Source organism: Pteropus medius, unplaced genomic scaffold, assembly GCF_902729225.1.
Source record: "Pteropus medius unplaced genomic scaffold, Ma_sr-lr_union100, whole genome shotgun sequence".
In the NCBI taxonomy this organism is placed as follows: domain Eukaryota; kingdom Metazoa; phylum Chordata; class Mammalia; order Chiroptera; family Pteropodidae; genus Pteropus; species Pteropus medius.
In genome coordinates, this window is record NW_024345601.1 from 1638441 (window position 1) to 1656988 (window position 18548).

Genomic DNA, 18548 nt, shown 5'->3' on the forward strand with positions numbered 1-18548 from the left:
TAGAGAAAAAGATGTCAATGACCATTGTTTGGGATGTTGCTCCGCCCCCCGAGTCTGTCGTAAACCTGGCGCCGGACTAAAATAAACCCCAGGTCCCCAGCTCCGGGGGCTCGCGGCGCCTCCGAGTCCTCCTCACAGGCGCAGCGGCCGCTGCCGACGAGCGGCCGCCGCGTCCTGCCCGCGCCCGGCCCGGGCCCCCCTACCTGGCGGTCCGCCGAGCCATGTCGTTGAGCCCCAAGCACACGACGCCCTTTTCCGTGTCCGACATCCTGAGCCCCATCGAGGAGACCTACAAGAAGTTCGGCGGCGCCATGGACGGCGCGCCGCCCGGCCTGGGGGCGCCTTTGGGGGCCGCTGCCTACCGCGCGCCGCCGCCCGGCCCCGCGCCACAGGGGGCAGCCGTGGCGGGCATGCAGCCGCCGCACGCCATGGCGGGGCACAACGCGGCGGCGGCGGCGGCCGCGGCGGCCGCGGCGGCGGCGGCGGCGGCCGCCACCTACCACATGCCGCCCGGCGTCTCGCAGTTCCCGCACAGCGCCATGGGCGGCTACTGCAACGGCGGCCTGGGCAACATGGGCGAGCTGCCCGCCTACACGGACGGCATGCGGGGCGGCGCGGCCGCCGCGGCCACCGGCTGGTACAGCGCCAACCCGGACCCGCGCTACTCCTCAAGTGAGCGGGGCCGACAGCGCGGGACTGCGGGCAGGCGACAGCGCGGTTCTTCCCGCCCCCGCGCCGGGCGAAGGGGGTGCGGGGTCCCGTCACGGGGCGCGCGCAAGGGGGCCTGGGACTCGGCCGGGGCCTGGGGGGATGGTGCTGGGACCCGGCCGGGGCCTGGGGGGCCGGAGGTGCTGGGACTGGGGCGGGGGGCGGGGTGGAGACGGTGCTGGGACCCGGCCCGGGTCCTGCCGGCGTCGCGGTCGCCGCGGTGTGAGGCGAGCGGGCTCCCGGAGACAGGGCGTTCACTGGCTTCCCTCTGGGACCCCTCCCCAGTTTCCAGGTTCATGGGGCCGTCGGCGGGCGTGAACGTGGCCGGCATGGGGTCGCTGACGGGCATCGCGGACGCCGCCAAGTCGCTGGCGCCCTTGCACGCGGCGGCGGCGGCGGCGGCGCCGCGAAGAAAGCGCCGCGTGCTCTTTTCGCAAGCGCAGGTCTACGAGCTGGAGAGGCGCTTCAAGCAGCAGAAGTACTTGTCAGCGCCGGAACGCGAGCACCTGGCCAGCATGATCCACCTGACGCCGACACAGGTCAAGATCTGGTTCCAGAACCACCGCTACAAGATGAAGCGGCAAGCCAAGGACAAGGCGGCGCAGCAGCTGCAGCAGGAGGGCGGCCTGGCTCCGCCGCCGCCGCCGTCCCCGCGCCGCGTGGCGGTGCCGGTGCTGGTCAAGGACGGCAAGCCCTGCCAGAACGGCGCGGGCACGCCGACGCCCGGCCAGGCCGGTCCGCTGCCGCCGGCCCCGACGCCTGCGCCCGAGCTCGAGGAGTTGTCTCCCAGCCCGCCCGCGCTGCACGGCCCGGGGGGTGGCCTGGCGGCCCTGGATGCGGCCGCGGGGGACTACGGCGGCGGTGTGCTCGGCGCCAACCTGCTCTATGGCAGGACGTGGTGACCTCGTGGGTGCCCTGGGGCGGGGTCCTGCCTGCCGCCCGAAGGGTTTGCGAGAAACGGCGAGAACGGATGGGTGAAACGTACTCAAACCGACTCCTGTGTATACGGCGATCAAAACGAACGAACGGGTCGTAGAGAAGGGCAGGCTCGGAACCTCTTTGCTAGGGGCGGGAGACAGCAACGGCCCCAGGACCAAATGTAACACCACGCCAGGAGGCTTTGAGATGGTGATTTCCTCCTTCCAGAAGTTCCGAATGACGCAGGGAAAGCTGGCTGAGTCCACATCCACCACGTTCCTAGCCAAAGCTCTCAGAGTTTTAAATGTTGGAAACTTTGTTGGTGTTTGTAGCTCTGAAAATCAGTCCAGCTTTAACAATGAATCCTTTTGAAAGTGGAACTTATATTGGGAGATTAATTTTCGAAGAGGCCCCCTTAAGTGCAATTCCATTAATGTTTGATGGAAAATAAATTGATTTGTAGCTGAAGGTGGATCATGCACATAGCAACATTACTGCAGAGGAATTATTGCCATTTAGGAGGAACGGAATAAAAACAATGAAAATACTGCTTATATAGATTGGTATAGCTTTTTAAATTTAATGCTGATTTTTAAACGTTTTGATTATTATTTAGTAAATGAGCGTTTGTATATTATCTTAAAAGAGGATTCCCCCACCGCACCACCACCATGCAGTTCATCATGAGAAGGCTTGTAAACTACTTTTTATATGGAATCTGGTCTCCCCAAATCAACCGATAAGATAAATAAATGCACCCCATATTTCTGTAGACATGTTATTTAGTCTTTCTAAGGTATTGGCTTGTCTGATTTTGAATACCTTGATAATAGAACAAGCTAGCAAAATTGCTAAAATCGACGTTAATCTATTTCAAAGCATGTCAAAAAGAAGGAAGAGAATAAGGTGATTTATTGAATTGTAATCAGGTTGTAAAGAGTAACTAAAATATTTATAATTTTTCCATCATATTGACAACTTAATAGGGGTTGCACACCGATTTTGTTGGTGTTTTATTGTACAAATAATGTATTTACTCTTTAATATGCCAATTTATATTTCCTATGTTTCAAATGGGTATTTAAATATAACTTAAAAGAAACAAGTACTTTTTTTTTGTGAAAGTCAAGTGGTCATTTATTTCCCACTAAGATGTATAGGTTTTGTTTTGGTGTGTTGTGACAACACAGCTTAGTTTACTCATGATTTAAATAACTGGTGTTGGAGTAAAAATACTAAAAGAAAGCTAAAGAACGTGAACTTATAAAATTAATGAAAATTAACAACATAACATGGATAAAGTGTGATTTATAAATGATTAGTTATCAGACACCCTAAACCTCTTCTCCTTTTGAAAGTTTTAGAAGTACAGTTTGAGGCTGAAACATTTTTTATTTCACTTCATTTTGGGGGGTGTTTTTCTGAATATGCAAAGTGAATCTTTAGGAAGTTGTTGGAGAAATGAAACTTGTACTTTCTCTAAGCTTTTTATATAGTAAGTAATAATAATAAACTCCAGACATTTTCACAGAGGAAAAAAATAATGAAAAAGTAAGGGAATCAGCCTTTATCAAGGAGCTGTGAAAGCATTTTTGGAAAATGAGAACTAATTTTTAAACATTTTACATAAATCATTTGAGCAGGAAAATTAGTATGAAATGGTGCAATACACCTCCAGAAAATCCTCCCAGTTTGGTTATGTATACAATAATGGAATTATCTTTCAAAATGTTAACCAAACAAACATAACTATTACTGATGTGCCAAATTTCAAAATGCTCATTTATATTGATTTGATTCCTTTATAGTACCAGTAGCACCAGAATTCTAAAATTTTACTTCTAGAAAACATGTTTCAAAAATCCACGTGGCTATATTTATTATACATATTATATATAGAATATATATATATTATTTTTTTAACAACACTCAACAAGAACAATAGCTTATGGACTGAGGGCTCTGAGTAACATATTTAAAGAAAATAAATCTTCATGGACAGTTTTTCTTTATAATTTATTTCCAGAACAAAGAATTCCTTAGACTAAGTGAACTCTATCAAAAAGATCAATAAGAAGAAACAGCCTTCTTTATACAATATTTTCTGAAAGTTTATTCGGTATAGGCTTATCTTTTTCCTTTCAGCATTATTTTAACTAGTAAAGGACCCAAGCCAGAAGTAATTGCTGCAGAAGGCTTAACATTCTACCCCCAGAAATTACTGAGTTTATGTTTGTACATCCTAAAATAAGGATGAGGTTTGATTCTTGAAACATGAAAATAAAAAATGTTTTTACTATGGAATTCTACATTCTGATTAATGCAAAACAAGAACTTGTTTCTTCTTTTGCAATTAGTGTTTTGCAGATCTTTTGTAAAAACACAAACGGCCAGACTAGGTGAAACTCATTAACTGAAGAGGAGGATAAGTGTCTTCACAACCAAGAGAGCTGGCACAGGGTCTGAGTGGAACAAAGCCCCCTCAAAGTTTAGCACAGGCCGCAGCCAAACTGTTTCAGAAATGCTAACTGCAGATGTGACATTTTCCTCAATGTTTTGGGGTTTTACAACAATGTAATTTATCTTTTCCAATTGAGACACAGAAACCAAAACCCAGAATCAAAATTGCAGAGAGGAATGGTAGGGATTTTGTAATCTGTGTCGGGGCGTAAATTAAAGTGTGTGTGTGAGAATGTGTGCAATGTTGAATGACACAGGAAGGGTGTTCTGTATATGGAAGGCTGGGAGTATAATCTAGTTGTTGTCTTATATTTAAAGCTTAGAACTAAAACCTAAAGGTAAGAACAAATATTCAGACTTTTATCAACAGACATTGTATCCAAACTTCATTTTGCTAGCGACTGTTTACTTTCAATTTAAAACAAATCAGAGATTCAATCCTGTTCACTAAATGCAAGCATTTTTCAAAGATTCGCTTTGTTAGCTGCATTGAATACTGATGATTTAGAAAGACTCTTAGAATAAATTTGTGAACCATAATCACACAAAGACCCATCGATTGCATTTTCAGATATGAATTTGTGCATAAGAAAATTAAATATAAATTTCAGATGTAGTTCTAAGCGCGAATGAAATTGTCCAACTGTTTAGCATAACACTAACATGTCTGGATAAAAACTTGTATGTTAATTATTTTAGTCCAATTAAAAAAATTATATATATATATATATATATATATATATATATATATATAGTTACTTGCCATGCCCAAACCCAATAAGACAGGGAACTAAGATACATTTTATTGAAAAATAAATAAATACATAGCCTTTTACTGTTCGTGAGAATTGATGAGCTTATGGAGAATATTCAAAGGGAACTGTATCCATATCTGGTCAGGTACTCATTCTCTCCAATGAGTCTTGAGATAACTTTGTAATCTCAAGATCACTTTTATGTTATTTTTAAGTTAGGGGGAGTGGAAGCTTCTGTGAGAGGATTTTTGTTTATATGTTTTTGCTTTAGGTTTACCTGCAATTAAATGAAATGCTTATTTCAATTTTATTTTAAATTCCATGTAATCTCATTTCAGTAATTGACTTCTAATAAGAGTTTAAACACTAATTTGCCTAACTCTAAGTTGTGCAAACTATTGCGCAGTAGTGAATAGCATCATTCCCATTCTACACACCCCAAACCAAAGCATGTTCTCGGCCTTCGTTCCATAAATACGGTACTGGGAAGCAAGCAGCACAAGCATTCAACTTGACCCTGAGCGGAGGGAAAGTTCGTGAGAATGGGACACTTGTTAATTTATTAGTTTGTTGACTTTTTCTTGGTTAGAATTAGTAGAGCAGTCGAGGAATAGTCTGGCGGGAACTCAGCCCCACGACGCCCTGAGGCGGGTTGGAAGAGGCGTCCGACGAGCGCAATGGAGCCAGGCAACCGCTCTGCCGGCTGGGAATGGGAAATCTTAGTGTACTCTCCAGAGAACGTCTACATTTTAGATCTTTACGCATAACCAAACTCTGTTACGTTCAGACTTAGAAATTAAAACAGCAGCCTCGGAAGGTAGAACATTTCCGCTCTTCCTCTACAGGTTCGGTGCGTTCGTGCAGCGAGTTGAGATGATGAAACCGGGCGGGTTGAGAAGCTGCGGCACCGCGGCCGGGGAACCGAGGGGATGGTGCTGCAGCGTTCCGACTTGCACACGACCACCCCAAGAGTTCGAGGTCTGAGCGTTCCTGCGCCCACCCTGCTCGACGCCGGCAGCTCTCAGGGCTGGGGCGGTCAAGCGGCGGGAGCTGTGGCGGGACGCGCGTGGCGCCGGACCTGCGGGGCAACGAATGCGCGAGAAGCGAGAGCCGTGGCGCAGTATATACGCCCCACGTGAGCCAAGGGCCTAACGCTTCCCGTCCCCGCCAGGAGGGCGACTGAGCCTGCGGACCCAGGACCTTGTTTCTGGAGTAGCATGCCTGTCCCCGCTGCGCCAGGCCTGCGACTCCCAGGCGCTGTCGCCACCTACCACCGCTGCGAAATCGCGGCGCCCGACCTCCAACGCTCCCCACAGAACACGCGAGCTCGAGACCTCCAGCCCCACCCGACTGCTCACGACATCCACGTCATTGCACGAAAGTTAACCTACCGGTCATTACACTCAATTTGCCTTTGTAATGCTAAATGGCAATCTAATAGTCATTCGAAGATGGCTTTGTACTTTAATGTGCATTACCTCATTTGATCTTTAAAGGAAAGGCAACAGCTCATTAAGGGCCCTTACTGCCACAATAAAGATCTACCATTTCCAGGTTCTAAGATTTTAAAGAATCTTTAATAGGAGACCCTGAAAAACTTTGCCCCACTTAAAGATAACATAATGGAGTACAGTTGATTATTTTAACTTTATTTACATCCGAATATGGCGGGGATATTTATGGCTTTAAATTGCATTTAAAGTTCTAAAAAGCTTTCTTTTGGCTTATTGAAATAACAGGACATTTTTCTAGTACATTCAAACATGGCACGAGTTGTAAAGAGATGGAGGTAGTATAAGGAGAGAAGAAAGCAAGGGTTGAAGGAATGGAGACCAGGAAGTAAGGGTTCAGCTAGCTGGCAGATGTCCTTCAAAGGCACACCACCTGTTAGAGGGAATCCAGTCCCCTTCATTTTTTTCATTAGGCTTTTTGTTTAGACGTCTTCGAAACACCACTTTAAACATTAATCTTCAAATTTGTTTTGAAAGGTAACATGCAATTGTGAAAAAATCCTAATCAAAACATAATTATTTTACAGACACACATGATAGCTTGAAGCAAAACTAAAGTAAATCAGAACTAAAGATCTGAGAAAATATGGGTTCTGTAGAAGTGTGGGCTTTGGGTACCTAGAAGGTATACAGAGTAAGACATTTATATGGGCTTCTGTGGAATATGCAATACTTGATTCAAGTGGCCACACATTTTTAATATTTGGAAGATAGAGAAATTTAACACAAGACATTATCATTTTAATGTATTGTGAAGGTAATATATAATGGTTGTGCTGTTAATTCCCAGTGGAGAGACTCTCAACAATAAAGGATCCTGGTCTATTTACCCATCACCAGCGACAAACTCAATAGTGTCAAAATATCTTCCTATTAAGGTTAAGGTGGTATTTTTTTTCCACATAGACTAAGATTAACAAGTGTGCCTTAGCTGAATATTAAACCAAATGTTCTAAGTCAGAAGGTCAAAGAGAAATTTTATAGTCTTGGGCTAGAATGGAAAGAAGGAAATGAAGCAGCCATCTTTACATATGTGTCGAAATTTGTTGGGGCAATCAAATGAAAATGCATATGGAAGTGCTGTTGTGTGAACTCCAAGCATAAATTTAAGGAAATTTAAGGAAACAACAAAAAAATGAGTACAAATTGGAATCTATTATGAAACAATGCAACATATATGCTAAGGAACATAGATTATTTAGCTATGAATTGAACTTTTCACTTTTCTTAAAGATTTTTAAGTCTTTAAAACTGGAGTCTACATGGAACTTGTAAAATGTAAATAATGTATGCTCACAAAGATTGTATAGTTGCCAAACCAGTAGCTGACAGACATACTAATATATGGGTTAGTTGAGTTGTTTTGCTGAGCATATCTTTTTAACATCACTGATTTTTCTTTTGACATCAAATTGTAGAAATGAATTGTTTTCTCAAAAATTGATGAAAAAAAATCAACATGCTTGGCCAAGATTTTCAGAGTTGAAATACTGTAAATAAATAAGAATACAAGAGACCAGAGTTTTAAACTTTTTTTTTTTTTACTAAAGTCCAGAAATTTCCATAAGACAAGTACATTAGTGAAATGTTTCCAAAGAAATACTGAACAATATATACTCTGGTTGGCTGAGGGTTATAGCTCAAGAGTTCATACCTAATTCTTGTGCATTAAAAATCAGCATGGATCTTAGATGATCTAGAATACATTACGTTTTGAAATCCACAGCTGGTTTGATTTTTAACCATAATGAAAAACCAGTATTCCTATTCCATCAAAGTGATTTATAAGCAATAATAAATTCAGATCCACCATATTTTGCAATACACATCTTTGGAAAGCAACATAAAACAGTGTGATCAGATTAGTAGAAATATACACAGTTAAAAGAAATACACAAAGTACTGTAGTTTTCTTAAAAACTACTACTTGAGAAAAAAATCTTTCCACAAATAGCATAAAACTGTAGAATGATGAAAGGATCTGGGAAAGCTTTACAAAAGCCTAATTCCAACTGTATCTTCCTGAGGGTGGTGGCAAAGGGTATTTTCTTCCTTCTCTGGGATATCCCTGAAAAAAAAAATGCAAGAATTTATTTTCTGGATTAACACTCCTGCAAAGAAATTAATTTTACACCTCAATGGAAAAACACACCATCAAGAAGGTAAATATGTCTTAAAGGTATATCACATGGAAAGCCTCCATACATACATAGGTGCTTTTGGTCCACATCTATATACAAAGCTTGGCGCAAAGTGGTACACTACCACAAATGCTGTTACTGACAACGAACCAAATGAGCCTTAACAGGCTATTAAGAAGTTCCTTAAAATACACACAAATGAACTATAGTTACAATGTTTTGTGTAAAAACACTTGTGGTTCTCAATATTCTCTACCACTTCCAGCAAGCCATATTGTGGTAAGGTGCTTACATCATCTTTAGACACATTACACTAGGAAAGTCAGTTTGCTTAATCAAGGCGTGAGCTTGCTGAGTCAGTTAAGGCCTGATTAACTATTACTTTTAGATTTTTTTTTTTGTTTAGCTAAACACACTAGAGCATTAAGTAACACATTAGGTTATTACATAATCGATTACTGGTGACATTCATTACGTAACCTAGTGTGCTTACAAATAATATTTATGTACAAAATAAGAGAAATTTGACACCTCTTCCATCACAATTCCCTTTCCAGGCTTCCAAGATTCTAAAATGGACCCTGCCTCATGTTGTCTCTCAGAGTACTTCATTAGTTTAAATCAGTGGGCCCCACTCTTTTTGGCACCAGGGACTGGTGCTCCTATGAGAATCTAATGTCTGATGATCTGAGGTGCAGCTGAGGTGGTGATGCGAGCGCGCTGGGGAGCGGCTGCAAATGTAGATGAAGCTTCACTAGCTCACCTGCTGCTCATCTCCTGCAGCACAGCCTGGTTCCTAACAGGCCATAAACCGGGGCGGGGGCCGGTGTTAGGGGACTTCTGGTTTAAATTATGATTGTGTACAGGCCCTTCAAAGATACAATTTAGGCTAAGGCCTTGTTTAGTCATATAAACCACTAAAAATATAGTGAAATCATAATTATATTTTTAACAATGAACTGTTACAATTTAACGGTGCTTCAAAAACTGCAATTTCATAAAAATCAGTGGAAAAAAGAGACTGAGAAAAAGAAATATATTTCCAAAAAGTCCTAGAAGAATTATAAATTTACAATTGGTTTTCATCTCCTAAGAGACTAAGAATGTCACCTTTTTTAACAGCAGAGAGCTCCTTTAAAGGAAAGATCTCTGAAGGAAACAGGAAAGACAATAAACTGGGTCAGAAGTACAGATGTCCCCAGCTCTGCAGCCAAACTGCAAGTGTTTTAGGGTTTTAGTTCCTAACTGGGGAAATAAGGTGACTGAAGTAAACATTCTCCAAGGTGTCTTCTAGTTATAAGTATGTCCTCATTTCAATAATACTCATTATTTATATTGCCTAGTATCATTGACTTTACTAGTATAAACAGTCTCAGTCTATGATATGATACTTAGAGGTCCTGAGCTGACAATATTCAAAGTAAAATTCTATGAACTGATTCTAATGAACTGTAACAAAAACTTCTCAGAAGACAAGATGATTATTTTCTGGTAAAGTGAACAGAGACTTGTACGACTAAAAAAAAGTAAAAAAAATTTTTCTTAGCTATCAGAAGATTTCTTATTTTTCTTAGCTGTCAGAACAAGGGGTTATATAGCAAGTATTTGAGTTACAAAATTAATATTTGAAGCGCTGAAAAAGGCCTGTAGGTCAACACCAGGTAAGCAATTTAAAACTACTTCACATCACTGCAGGTGCCAAACTCCACAAACACCACACACTCTGAATCACAGAATTCCAATCCTGTACTCTGGCAAGGATTTGATTAAAGAACATGTAAATACTGGATTGAGTGTCAAATGACTAAGGGACAAAGAGAATGAAGCAAATAAACAACAGTCTTAAATATTGCTAAAAAGGAAAGCTATAAAGAGAAAGACATGAAGCTTAGATCTAACTAAATCTGTATAGGAGTTATTATATTCGTTAAATATATAGGTGTTTTAATTTGGTATAAAATTATATAGACTTTTTTTTTTATGAAGGAGAGATTTCTTTCCATGAGGAGAGATACATGAATCAAGACAGGAGACTTCTAAGATGAATACAGCTAACAACTGAAAAGGTAGATTCCTGCTTTCAGCTTCTAGGAATTTATCATCTATTACGAAAGGTCTCTTTTGTATTAAAGCAAAAAGCAGTATCTTTAAAGGATAAACAATTTCTTTCAGTGACTGACCACATTTACGCTAAATATCACTAACTGCTATGATTAAAAGGGCTTTTCGTCTGGAAATTCTTCAGCATCTTCGAGATATAACCTATTTAGTGAGGCAGATACTCACCACCCTATATACATTTTTAATGAGGGACCCAAGTTCAGCTGAGCTACTCTATCAATATCTTATCCAAAAATACTTTTAAGAAAATAAAGAGTCCTGAGAGGCATGGCTAAGTACAAAGTGAACTGTTTGCTTTTCATTCCATAGCCCATTGTATCACCTGTCTCCCTCCACGATCATCGCGTCTGGGTGGATACCCGCCAGGTCCAGCTAGCATCTGATACTGGTTTGGCTGGAAGGCTGCATTTTGGGTTTGGAGCATACGGTTCCATGGCAGCAGAGGTTCAGCCACAACGCCTCTGTGGAAAAACATCATGTATGCATTAGAAGTCAGGCATGTTATATAGTCAAAAGCCTAAAACCGGCAGGTCTCATCTCAATTTTAAGATAATCCAATTTTGCTGCATTTGTATTATGAGATATATAGTATCAGGATAGCTTTCATGTACCGCATATCCAGTGTAGTCTAATATGGTTCATGAGGTAGCAGCATTTATTAAAAAGGATGTTTAAAACTTGATTTAGAAAGGTCTGACTTTAAAAAAATATTTTGCTCATTTTCAATTGTGAAATTTCCTTTTAGTCACATAAAGATTTGGATCCAAGATCTCCAAGTTGGCTACATTTAAGATGCTATCCAAAGAGTAAATATGTACAAGACAGGAGAATGAGGCTTTATTTTAAAAAATGTCCAGACTCGTTCTTGGAGTCCATTCTTTCTAGTTAATTGCAGGTTGCAAATGAATTCTTACTGCTGAGTATTTTGAATCTAGGGTAGGGGACTTGGCTATTTTTTTTCCCATCCATTATTCTGCTCAATATGTCAGAAGGTCTGATCGGGAGGAAACCTTTTCAAGTTCTATTGATGCAGCTTTCAATTGACCATGGTGACCTAGCAACATGAGCACTAATTGGCATGGACTGACTGGCATTTGGTGTACAGTTTACATGAGAACACAGATTCAACAGCCATTATAACCCAGTTTGCCAGCCCAGATTACTAGTCAAAAGAAATGTTTTAATTGTCTTCAAGCACTTATTTTAACTTTGCAGATACAAAGCAACAGGTATGAGGTATGAAATCATAATTTAAAACTGTCACATAAACAATGTAGCAAAGACACCTAAAGGCAATCACCATTTAAGACATAAGTTTCTCCTTGAGGCATTTCTTCAACTTTAATTTACTACAAATAATAAACAGAAGCAAAATTCTCCAGTATATTTTAACATTAGAAGCTTTGGGGCCATTAAAGATGTTAGGAGGAATTACAATAAAACAAAGTTTGCTAAAGCACTGACTAGCTGGTATTAGCTTTAACTGTATCAGCATATGAATTTCACTCCCTAGATCTTAGGGAGGAAAAGCCCAAAGTTGGGCTCATTGGGTAATGTATTCTTCTCATAGTTATTCAAGCCTGAGTCCATCCTCTCGACCCCCCACTCTCTTCCCTTCATTTGGAGCTTGCCTTTTTTTAAAAAAACAAAAAACAAAAAACCAAAGATGATTATTTTTGTGTGATGGCTTAAAGAACAGCTCTCTGAAGAACTCTAGAAAAGCAATGCTATTCCTCATTGGGTAATGTATTCTTCTCATAGTTATTCAAGCCTGAGTCCATCCTCTCGACCCCCTATTCTCTTCCCTTCATTTGGAGCTTGCCTTTTTAAAAAAAAAAAAAACAAAAAACCAAAAAACCAAAGATGATTATTTTTGTGTGATGGCTTAAAGAATAGCTCTCTGAATGAAGAACTCTAGAAAAGCAATGCTATTCTTCACTTATTGGTGAAAACTGACCTCTAAAATATAATTTGCTATTAGAGAATCAAAATAAAATTAAAAAATCTATATTTCAGAAAGAATATGTTCAGGCCTCTTATTTTCCAGGTTGATTATTAGTACAAATATATTTTAGCAAGAATGCCTCATCAGCAATGACAATTCTGTGTGCTGAGACAGGAATGGTCTCTTCTGGTCTCTGCAGAAGTGAAGGTTAAGATTTGTGCTGTACCAAAAAGCCTCAACAAAACTGGGCCATTAACACAAAAATCACTGGCCAAAAATGAACTCACACATTGTATTAGCTGTGATCAATTTTTCTTTTCAATTTTACAATAATAAATCCACTCAACCGAGTTACAGGAGAATCTGCTGGCATAGATAATATACATTATAAATGTAATTTTACATTATTTTGTTCTAAAAATATGTTAGAAACAAAGCGACTGTTTAAAACACAAAGTTCTCCTTTTTGTTTGAAATGATTGCTTAAAATGTTTTTGACAAAGATAATTTTTATAAAATAATTTAAATTAAACAGAAAGAACAAAGGAAGAGGGACATGTACTTTTTCCCCGCTCTTTAAAGGCAGAAAGGCCTGAATATTCCACAAGTTTATCATATTTTTATATTAATTATATTAATTTATAAATACTTACAAAATGAAAATTGCCTCGGAAAATACATTTTAAATCTGGGATGGAAGCATTGAGGTCAACACATTTTAACTATTTTAAATTAGCAGCTATCAATTGAGGCAACTTATTTGAGGCATTTGGCATCGTGGATAGCAACAATATTAAGTTTCTAAATTACTGTTTTTGAAAGCAGCTGGCAATATGAACTATTACCAATTTGGGTGTCTTTAATTTATTCATATGGCAAATTAGTTTTTAAGATTTTTCAAAACTAACTGAGCTTAACACCCATAAGTTAAAAACTAAATGGCCACCTTGAATATGGCCAGAAAAGAGAAGCCCTCAATTGGCAAGAAAACAAATAATGGGGCAGAACTCAAGTGATACAGAGGATTCAAATGCTGAACATCTATGCATAACCATTAACACTATTAACACTAGGTTGTCTTTGTGTGGGGAAACAAGGGGGAGGATTGTTGTATTTTTAAGTGAAATGAATATATGAATTATAAATACTATTTCAAAATAGGAAATAATTCAAAAAACAGTGTAGTTTAGAAAAAAGGAATATTCAAAATTTTCTTTTCTATGGGGTTCTCAACCAAAAATTCAAAATAGTACAGTAGAAAGTAGTGAACTTAGAATTAGTAATACCTGGTTCTAGTAAGAATTTTACTACTTACTAGTTGTGACATCTCGGCAAAATCAAAATGACTGAGTTTATATTTTCTCCTCTATGTCTTACAAGGTTGGAATAGTTAGAATGACAAGTGCTACAGAAATGAGTGATGTACTATATTTGTTAATAAGCTAATGGAGAAATTTAGAATAGCCAGTTTTATGAATAAATGGTGTATTTCTTAAATGACCATGATTTTAAGACATAAGACAATTCTATTATACTCACATTGAACTTTTAAGGCATGATTTTAAGTTTCTGACTAAAACTAAACCAAAAATGTCCCACAAAACTTGTCCTTAATTGGCTGGGTTCACAAAGTCAATCAGGATAATACCAATACTTAGCTAGGGCAGAACAAAAGTCAGGACAATGGTGATGATCTTAGAAAAACTTTGAATGTGCAAAGGAAAGGAAAGCTATTGGGAAAAAATCCTTTGTAGATCCTTTACATCCTTTGAAGTCCCTATGGCTTTACCATAATGTTATTTTCCAAGTAAGTATTCTGATGAATTTTGTTCAAGTGAGAAGTTTCTTAGTCGTAAGAATAGTACTGGTAAGCTACTAAACTTCTGTGTGCCTTAGTTTCCTCATCTGTAAAAATAACATCTACTTTAAAGGTTGCTAGGAGGAATAAACAAAGTCATGTTTCTAAAAGCATGTTATGTACAGTTTGACACTCTGTAAGCAGACGATCAATGTCAGCAATTATTAATAATTAAGAAGAAAGCAACCAAGTGGGAAACCAAGTGTTAAAATCAAACTTGACAAACGTGGAGCTGATATTTAAAATATCAGCTCTAATGTGATAATACATAAATTAGAAAAAAATTACCCTTTACTCATTTAATTTGTTTGGAAATGGTGCTAGTCTGAGGATGCTGAAGTAGTACATATGATGTGCTTTGAGTACTTATATTGAAAACAAAACAAACACAGGCATTATCAGTTGTCTTAAGTTTAAAATGCAGCTTGCACTAAATAGTTGATACTATCAATAAACAATTGAATAACATAATTTCTTTTATCTTTTTGAAGAAAATAATGACGTTTTGGAGTCTCTAAAGAAAGTTTTCTTAAAAGGGAAGCATCGTTTAAAATCCTGTACATAAGAACACTTTATTTCAGATGTGAACAGTTCAGACTGCTAAAATGCTAGAGGAGAGGGAAACAAAACAGATTAGAACTGGGAAGGCAAAGAAGGAAGCCTTACATGACGGGTTTAATTCATTTTATCACTAACTAAGGCTGGCAAAACCAGCGTAAAATGATAGATTTTAAAGCTGTCTCTTAAAAAAATCATTCTACAGACGTTAATATAATTATTCATAGCATGCCTAGCTGTCTTGTTGTGCAGAGACCACCTGACTTAGAAGCACACAACTTATCAATGAAAGAACACATGTCAAACATCTCTTGTTATTAAACCATGTCACATCCTTCCTAGTCCGTGGTACTTATTAGACTGCAGATCCCATAATCCTCTACTGAGTCCCCTCTGCGTTTAATTCAGTTCAGTCTTAAGTAGTTAAAGAAACTGTTTTCACTGGCAACTAATAACTACTGACCTACAGTGACACTGCCCTACAATAGGCTTGTCAGTCCTGAAAAAGTTGTACCAAAGAAGCTGATTAGGACTTCAAGAGGTTTGCAGCAAGAATCAATGGTCGGTCTGTACTAATGCTGTGTTGCCGGCAGAGAAATGATAAAAGTGGAACACCATTAGTTATGCCTCATTAAGCTGCACAACCCTTCTAAAAAGAAATTTGTTTAGCCTTTCCAAAACCTAATACAATTTTAAGCTCTCTGTGTTGCATTTTTCAGAGCACCTCAAAAACTTCAATAAAATAAAGGCCAAGAACCAAGAAAAGCAGAAGAGTATATAAACACGAGCCTTTTACTTCAAGGTGTTAACCATCTATTTTCCTAAAGGACAGGCAAAAGAGAAACTGTTTAGGGGAAAGGAAGTATATTTCAAACCATGGAAAAAGCCCAAACCTCAAATGTTGATGTGGAAAAGTATTTAAAAGTGATGTTTGCTTATTACCTGTCAAATCTTTGCTGCTGGAAAAGAGGAGGAGGACCTCGCCAGGAATCCTGGGGCCTCATATCTGGAAAACAAACAGGGAAGGGTTAAACAGAAGAATTTTTAAAAGTAATCACTATTCAGTTACCCACACATTTAATAATAAGAAGTTTTTGAAAAAAATTGAGACAATATAAACTAAATAAACTAGCATAATTACTCACAATGGAAATGTAAAAAGATATAAAAACAACAGGGTCAGTAAAATTGTTCATTTTATTATTTTTCTTTTGGTAACAAAACACTTTTAGTAACCGTGGTCATTAAAAACACACATTTCTCTCTCTTTGTGTGTGTGTGTGTGTGTGTGTGTGTGTGTGTGTGTGTGTATAAAGGTATATATATATATATATTTTATATTTATATTTTAAATGCTGTGTAAAAGTAAGGGATTTAGGTTTTTTCTATAAATACAAAGTGAACATATAGTAACTTTAAAAGAAACCCTGAAATTTTCTCCCTAAATGTGTAAACTGGAAAAGAACATTGACTTGCCTAGCTATTGTAACAAAAAGCAGAAGCACACAATTTCTCCAACACAGGCCAGGAAGATGTATTAATAAAGGGACCATCCACTTTTTTATTGTTTGCTGACAGTCAAACTCTTCCCTTAACACAAAACTGAACTAGCAACATCTAACTGTAAGAAACAATTAAATAGCTGTTACTCCTCTACGTAAGCAGGATTAAAGGAACATCCCACAACACCAGTCAGCAGGGGTGGTTAGTAGCTTAGCAGGTTGGTATCAATCAACCGTCAGGTCTCCAGTATTATAGTCACCTCAGCCACCTTTCAGCAGGGTCTATGTGTGACCTAAATAAAACAGCTGGTTCCAGGAGTTGTCTAATGAGTTCACTGTGTGAGGACAGTAACCTTCTCCAGACTAGTGAGACCCAAGAACAACAAGGCTTACCATAATGTATTCAGGCTCACATTTTAATGGAAACACAAACTAGAAACATGCTTTTCAAAATTACTCTCTTAAAGGAAAGAAGAAATGAAAGCTTATCTGGTTAGAAACCAAAAAAAAAAAAAAAAATGCTATCTGGGTTTACATTTAAAAAAAAAATAGGATTGTTCTTTAAAAAGCTCCCACAAAGGAGAATATGGAATGGGTAAAGTACCTAGCTGCTCATAATTATTCCAGAGTGAAACAACTGGCTACTTCTGCTCCAGGGCTTCCTCTTACCTCAACACAGCTGACAATGCCAGGCTGAAGAAGTTTCCTAAATGGACAAACTACCCCTGGGGAAGCAGCCATGGAGAGTGGCATCTGCAGCTAGTACAGCCCGCTGCCCCTTGGTCAGTGGCAGCCAAACTCACGAGATGCCTCTTGGAAAGGTATGGGGGCGGGGGGTGGGGGAGCCTTCATCACCGTTATTTCCGAGAAGAATTCCATTTTCAATTGAAAGAAAGGTGGCATCTCTAGTTGATTTGAATTAAGTCCCCTTTTTATCTCTTAAAAACCAAACTAGCAGCAGTCAAACTGAGGAACAATGCTGAAGAGGATTTAGGGTGGTCATTAGATATTTAAACCTGAATGGAAACTCAGGAAGCTAATCATCATAGAATCCACAGAAAACAGGGAAGAAGGGATCAGGGATCATTAGTCTAGGCCCAGAATAACTTCTGAATCACTACTACAGACTATACACTATCAGAAAATCATAATGACAGGAGATAAAACCAGATATTCTTAGAAGACAGTCATCATTTCATCTGTGTGGCTTATTTCTATGAAAAAACTCAAGATATACTTACCTAACCACATTACATAATTTTCGGTAAGCTACCATTTATGAGAAAGCAATATAATAAAAAAGTGAAATTGACATTTGGGCTACTTTTCGTATCATTACTTTGTTCAACTTGTTCAACTTGAAGTCCATTGGGCTATTCAGATATTAGGTTAGTGAAAACTGGTTAAATGTTACAGAAGTATTTTGTTTTAGTGTTTTACGTATACAAAATTAGCTAATATAATAAAAGTCAAAAGAAATACAGTGAATTTCATTCAGACTCCTGTCTAGCTCTGTACTTCACATGTCCCAGAATCACTGTGGTCACTTTGAAACATCCTTTTACCATTAAGATTTAATTCTATGATTCTGGTTCTATGGTATCTCTTTATATGTGGTACATACTCTCCATGTGGAGAATACATACTCTCCATGTGGAAGCACTTAACAGAAGCTTCTACACAGGATCCCTAATAAATTTAAAATTGAATGAAGATAATAAAAAAAGACACATCTGCATGAAGAAAAGCCTCCCTGAGTACTTACCTTAATATTTTATGAAAAACAAAAGCAGAAAAAAAGCTTGTATATTTTCTCCTAGGAACAGTACAAGTACAGGAAATCATCAGGAGTACATATTCATTAGATTCAAATATACTACACGTTAGATTAAACATACCAATACTTCTAAGTAGAATTGGAATGTAAAGTTAACTAAGTATAAATCTTTTTTTGGAGAGGGGGCACCATTCAACCGTCTACCTATTACACCTATAAGTACCTAGAAAAATGGCACAAGTTCCTATTCTATCACTACTAGTATGCTAGGTACTTCCCACTTGATTTTGCTTT

General features: G+C 39.1%; 2 protein-coding genes across 3 annotated transcripts in view; one reads left to right on the forward strand and one right to left on the reverse strand.

Moving 5' to 3' along the window:
- Positions 1-209: 209 nt before the first annotated feature.
- Positions 210-1610, forward strand: NKX2-4 (NK2 homeobox 4). Its single transcript, XM_039874590.1, has 2 exons — positions 210-672; positions 994-1610. The coding sequence occupies exons 1-2, from the start codon at positions 222-224 to the stop codon at positions 1608-1610; spliced, it is 1068 nt and encodes a 355-aa protein (XP_039730524.1). The 5' UTR covers positions 210-221.
- Positions 1611-7874: 6264 nt separating this feature from the next.
- XRN2 (5'-3' exoribonuclease 2) overlaps positions 7875-18548 on the reverse strand; it is a 76948-nt gene continuing 66274 nt past the window's right edge. For both annotated transcript variants that reach the window (XM_039874350.1, XM_039874349.1), the window contains 3 exons: positions 15918-15981; positions 10937-11075; positions 7875-8420 (listed from right to left, as the gene is read on the reverse strand). In XM_039874350.1, coding sequence (XP_039730284.1) covers positions 8355-8420; positions 10937-11075; positions 15918-15981 — 269 coding nt within the window. In that variant the 3' untranslated portion in view covers positions 7875-8354. The remainder of the gene's footprint in view (positions 8421-10936; positions 11076-15917; positions 15982-18548) is intronic.

Excerpts from the sequence above, each read along its gene's own strand:
- NKX2-4 (XM_039874590.1), top strand. The coding sequence starts at position 222 with ATGTCGTTGAGCCCCAAGCACACGACGCCCTTTTCCGTGTCCGACATC. Across the intron at positions 673-993 it reads GGACCCGCGCTACTCCTCAA|TTTCCAGGTTCATGGGGCCG; the intron begins GTGAGCGGGGCC and ends ACCCCTCCCCAG.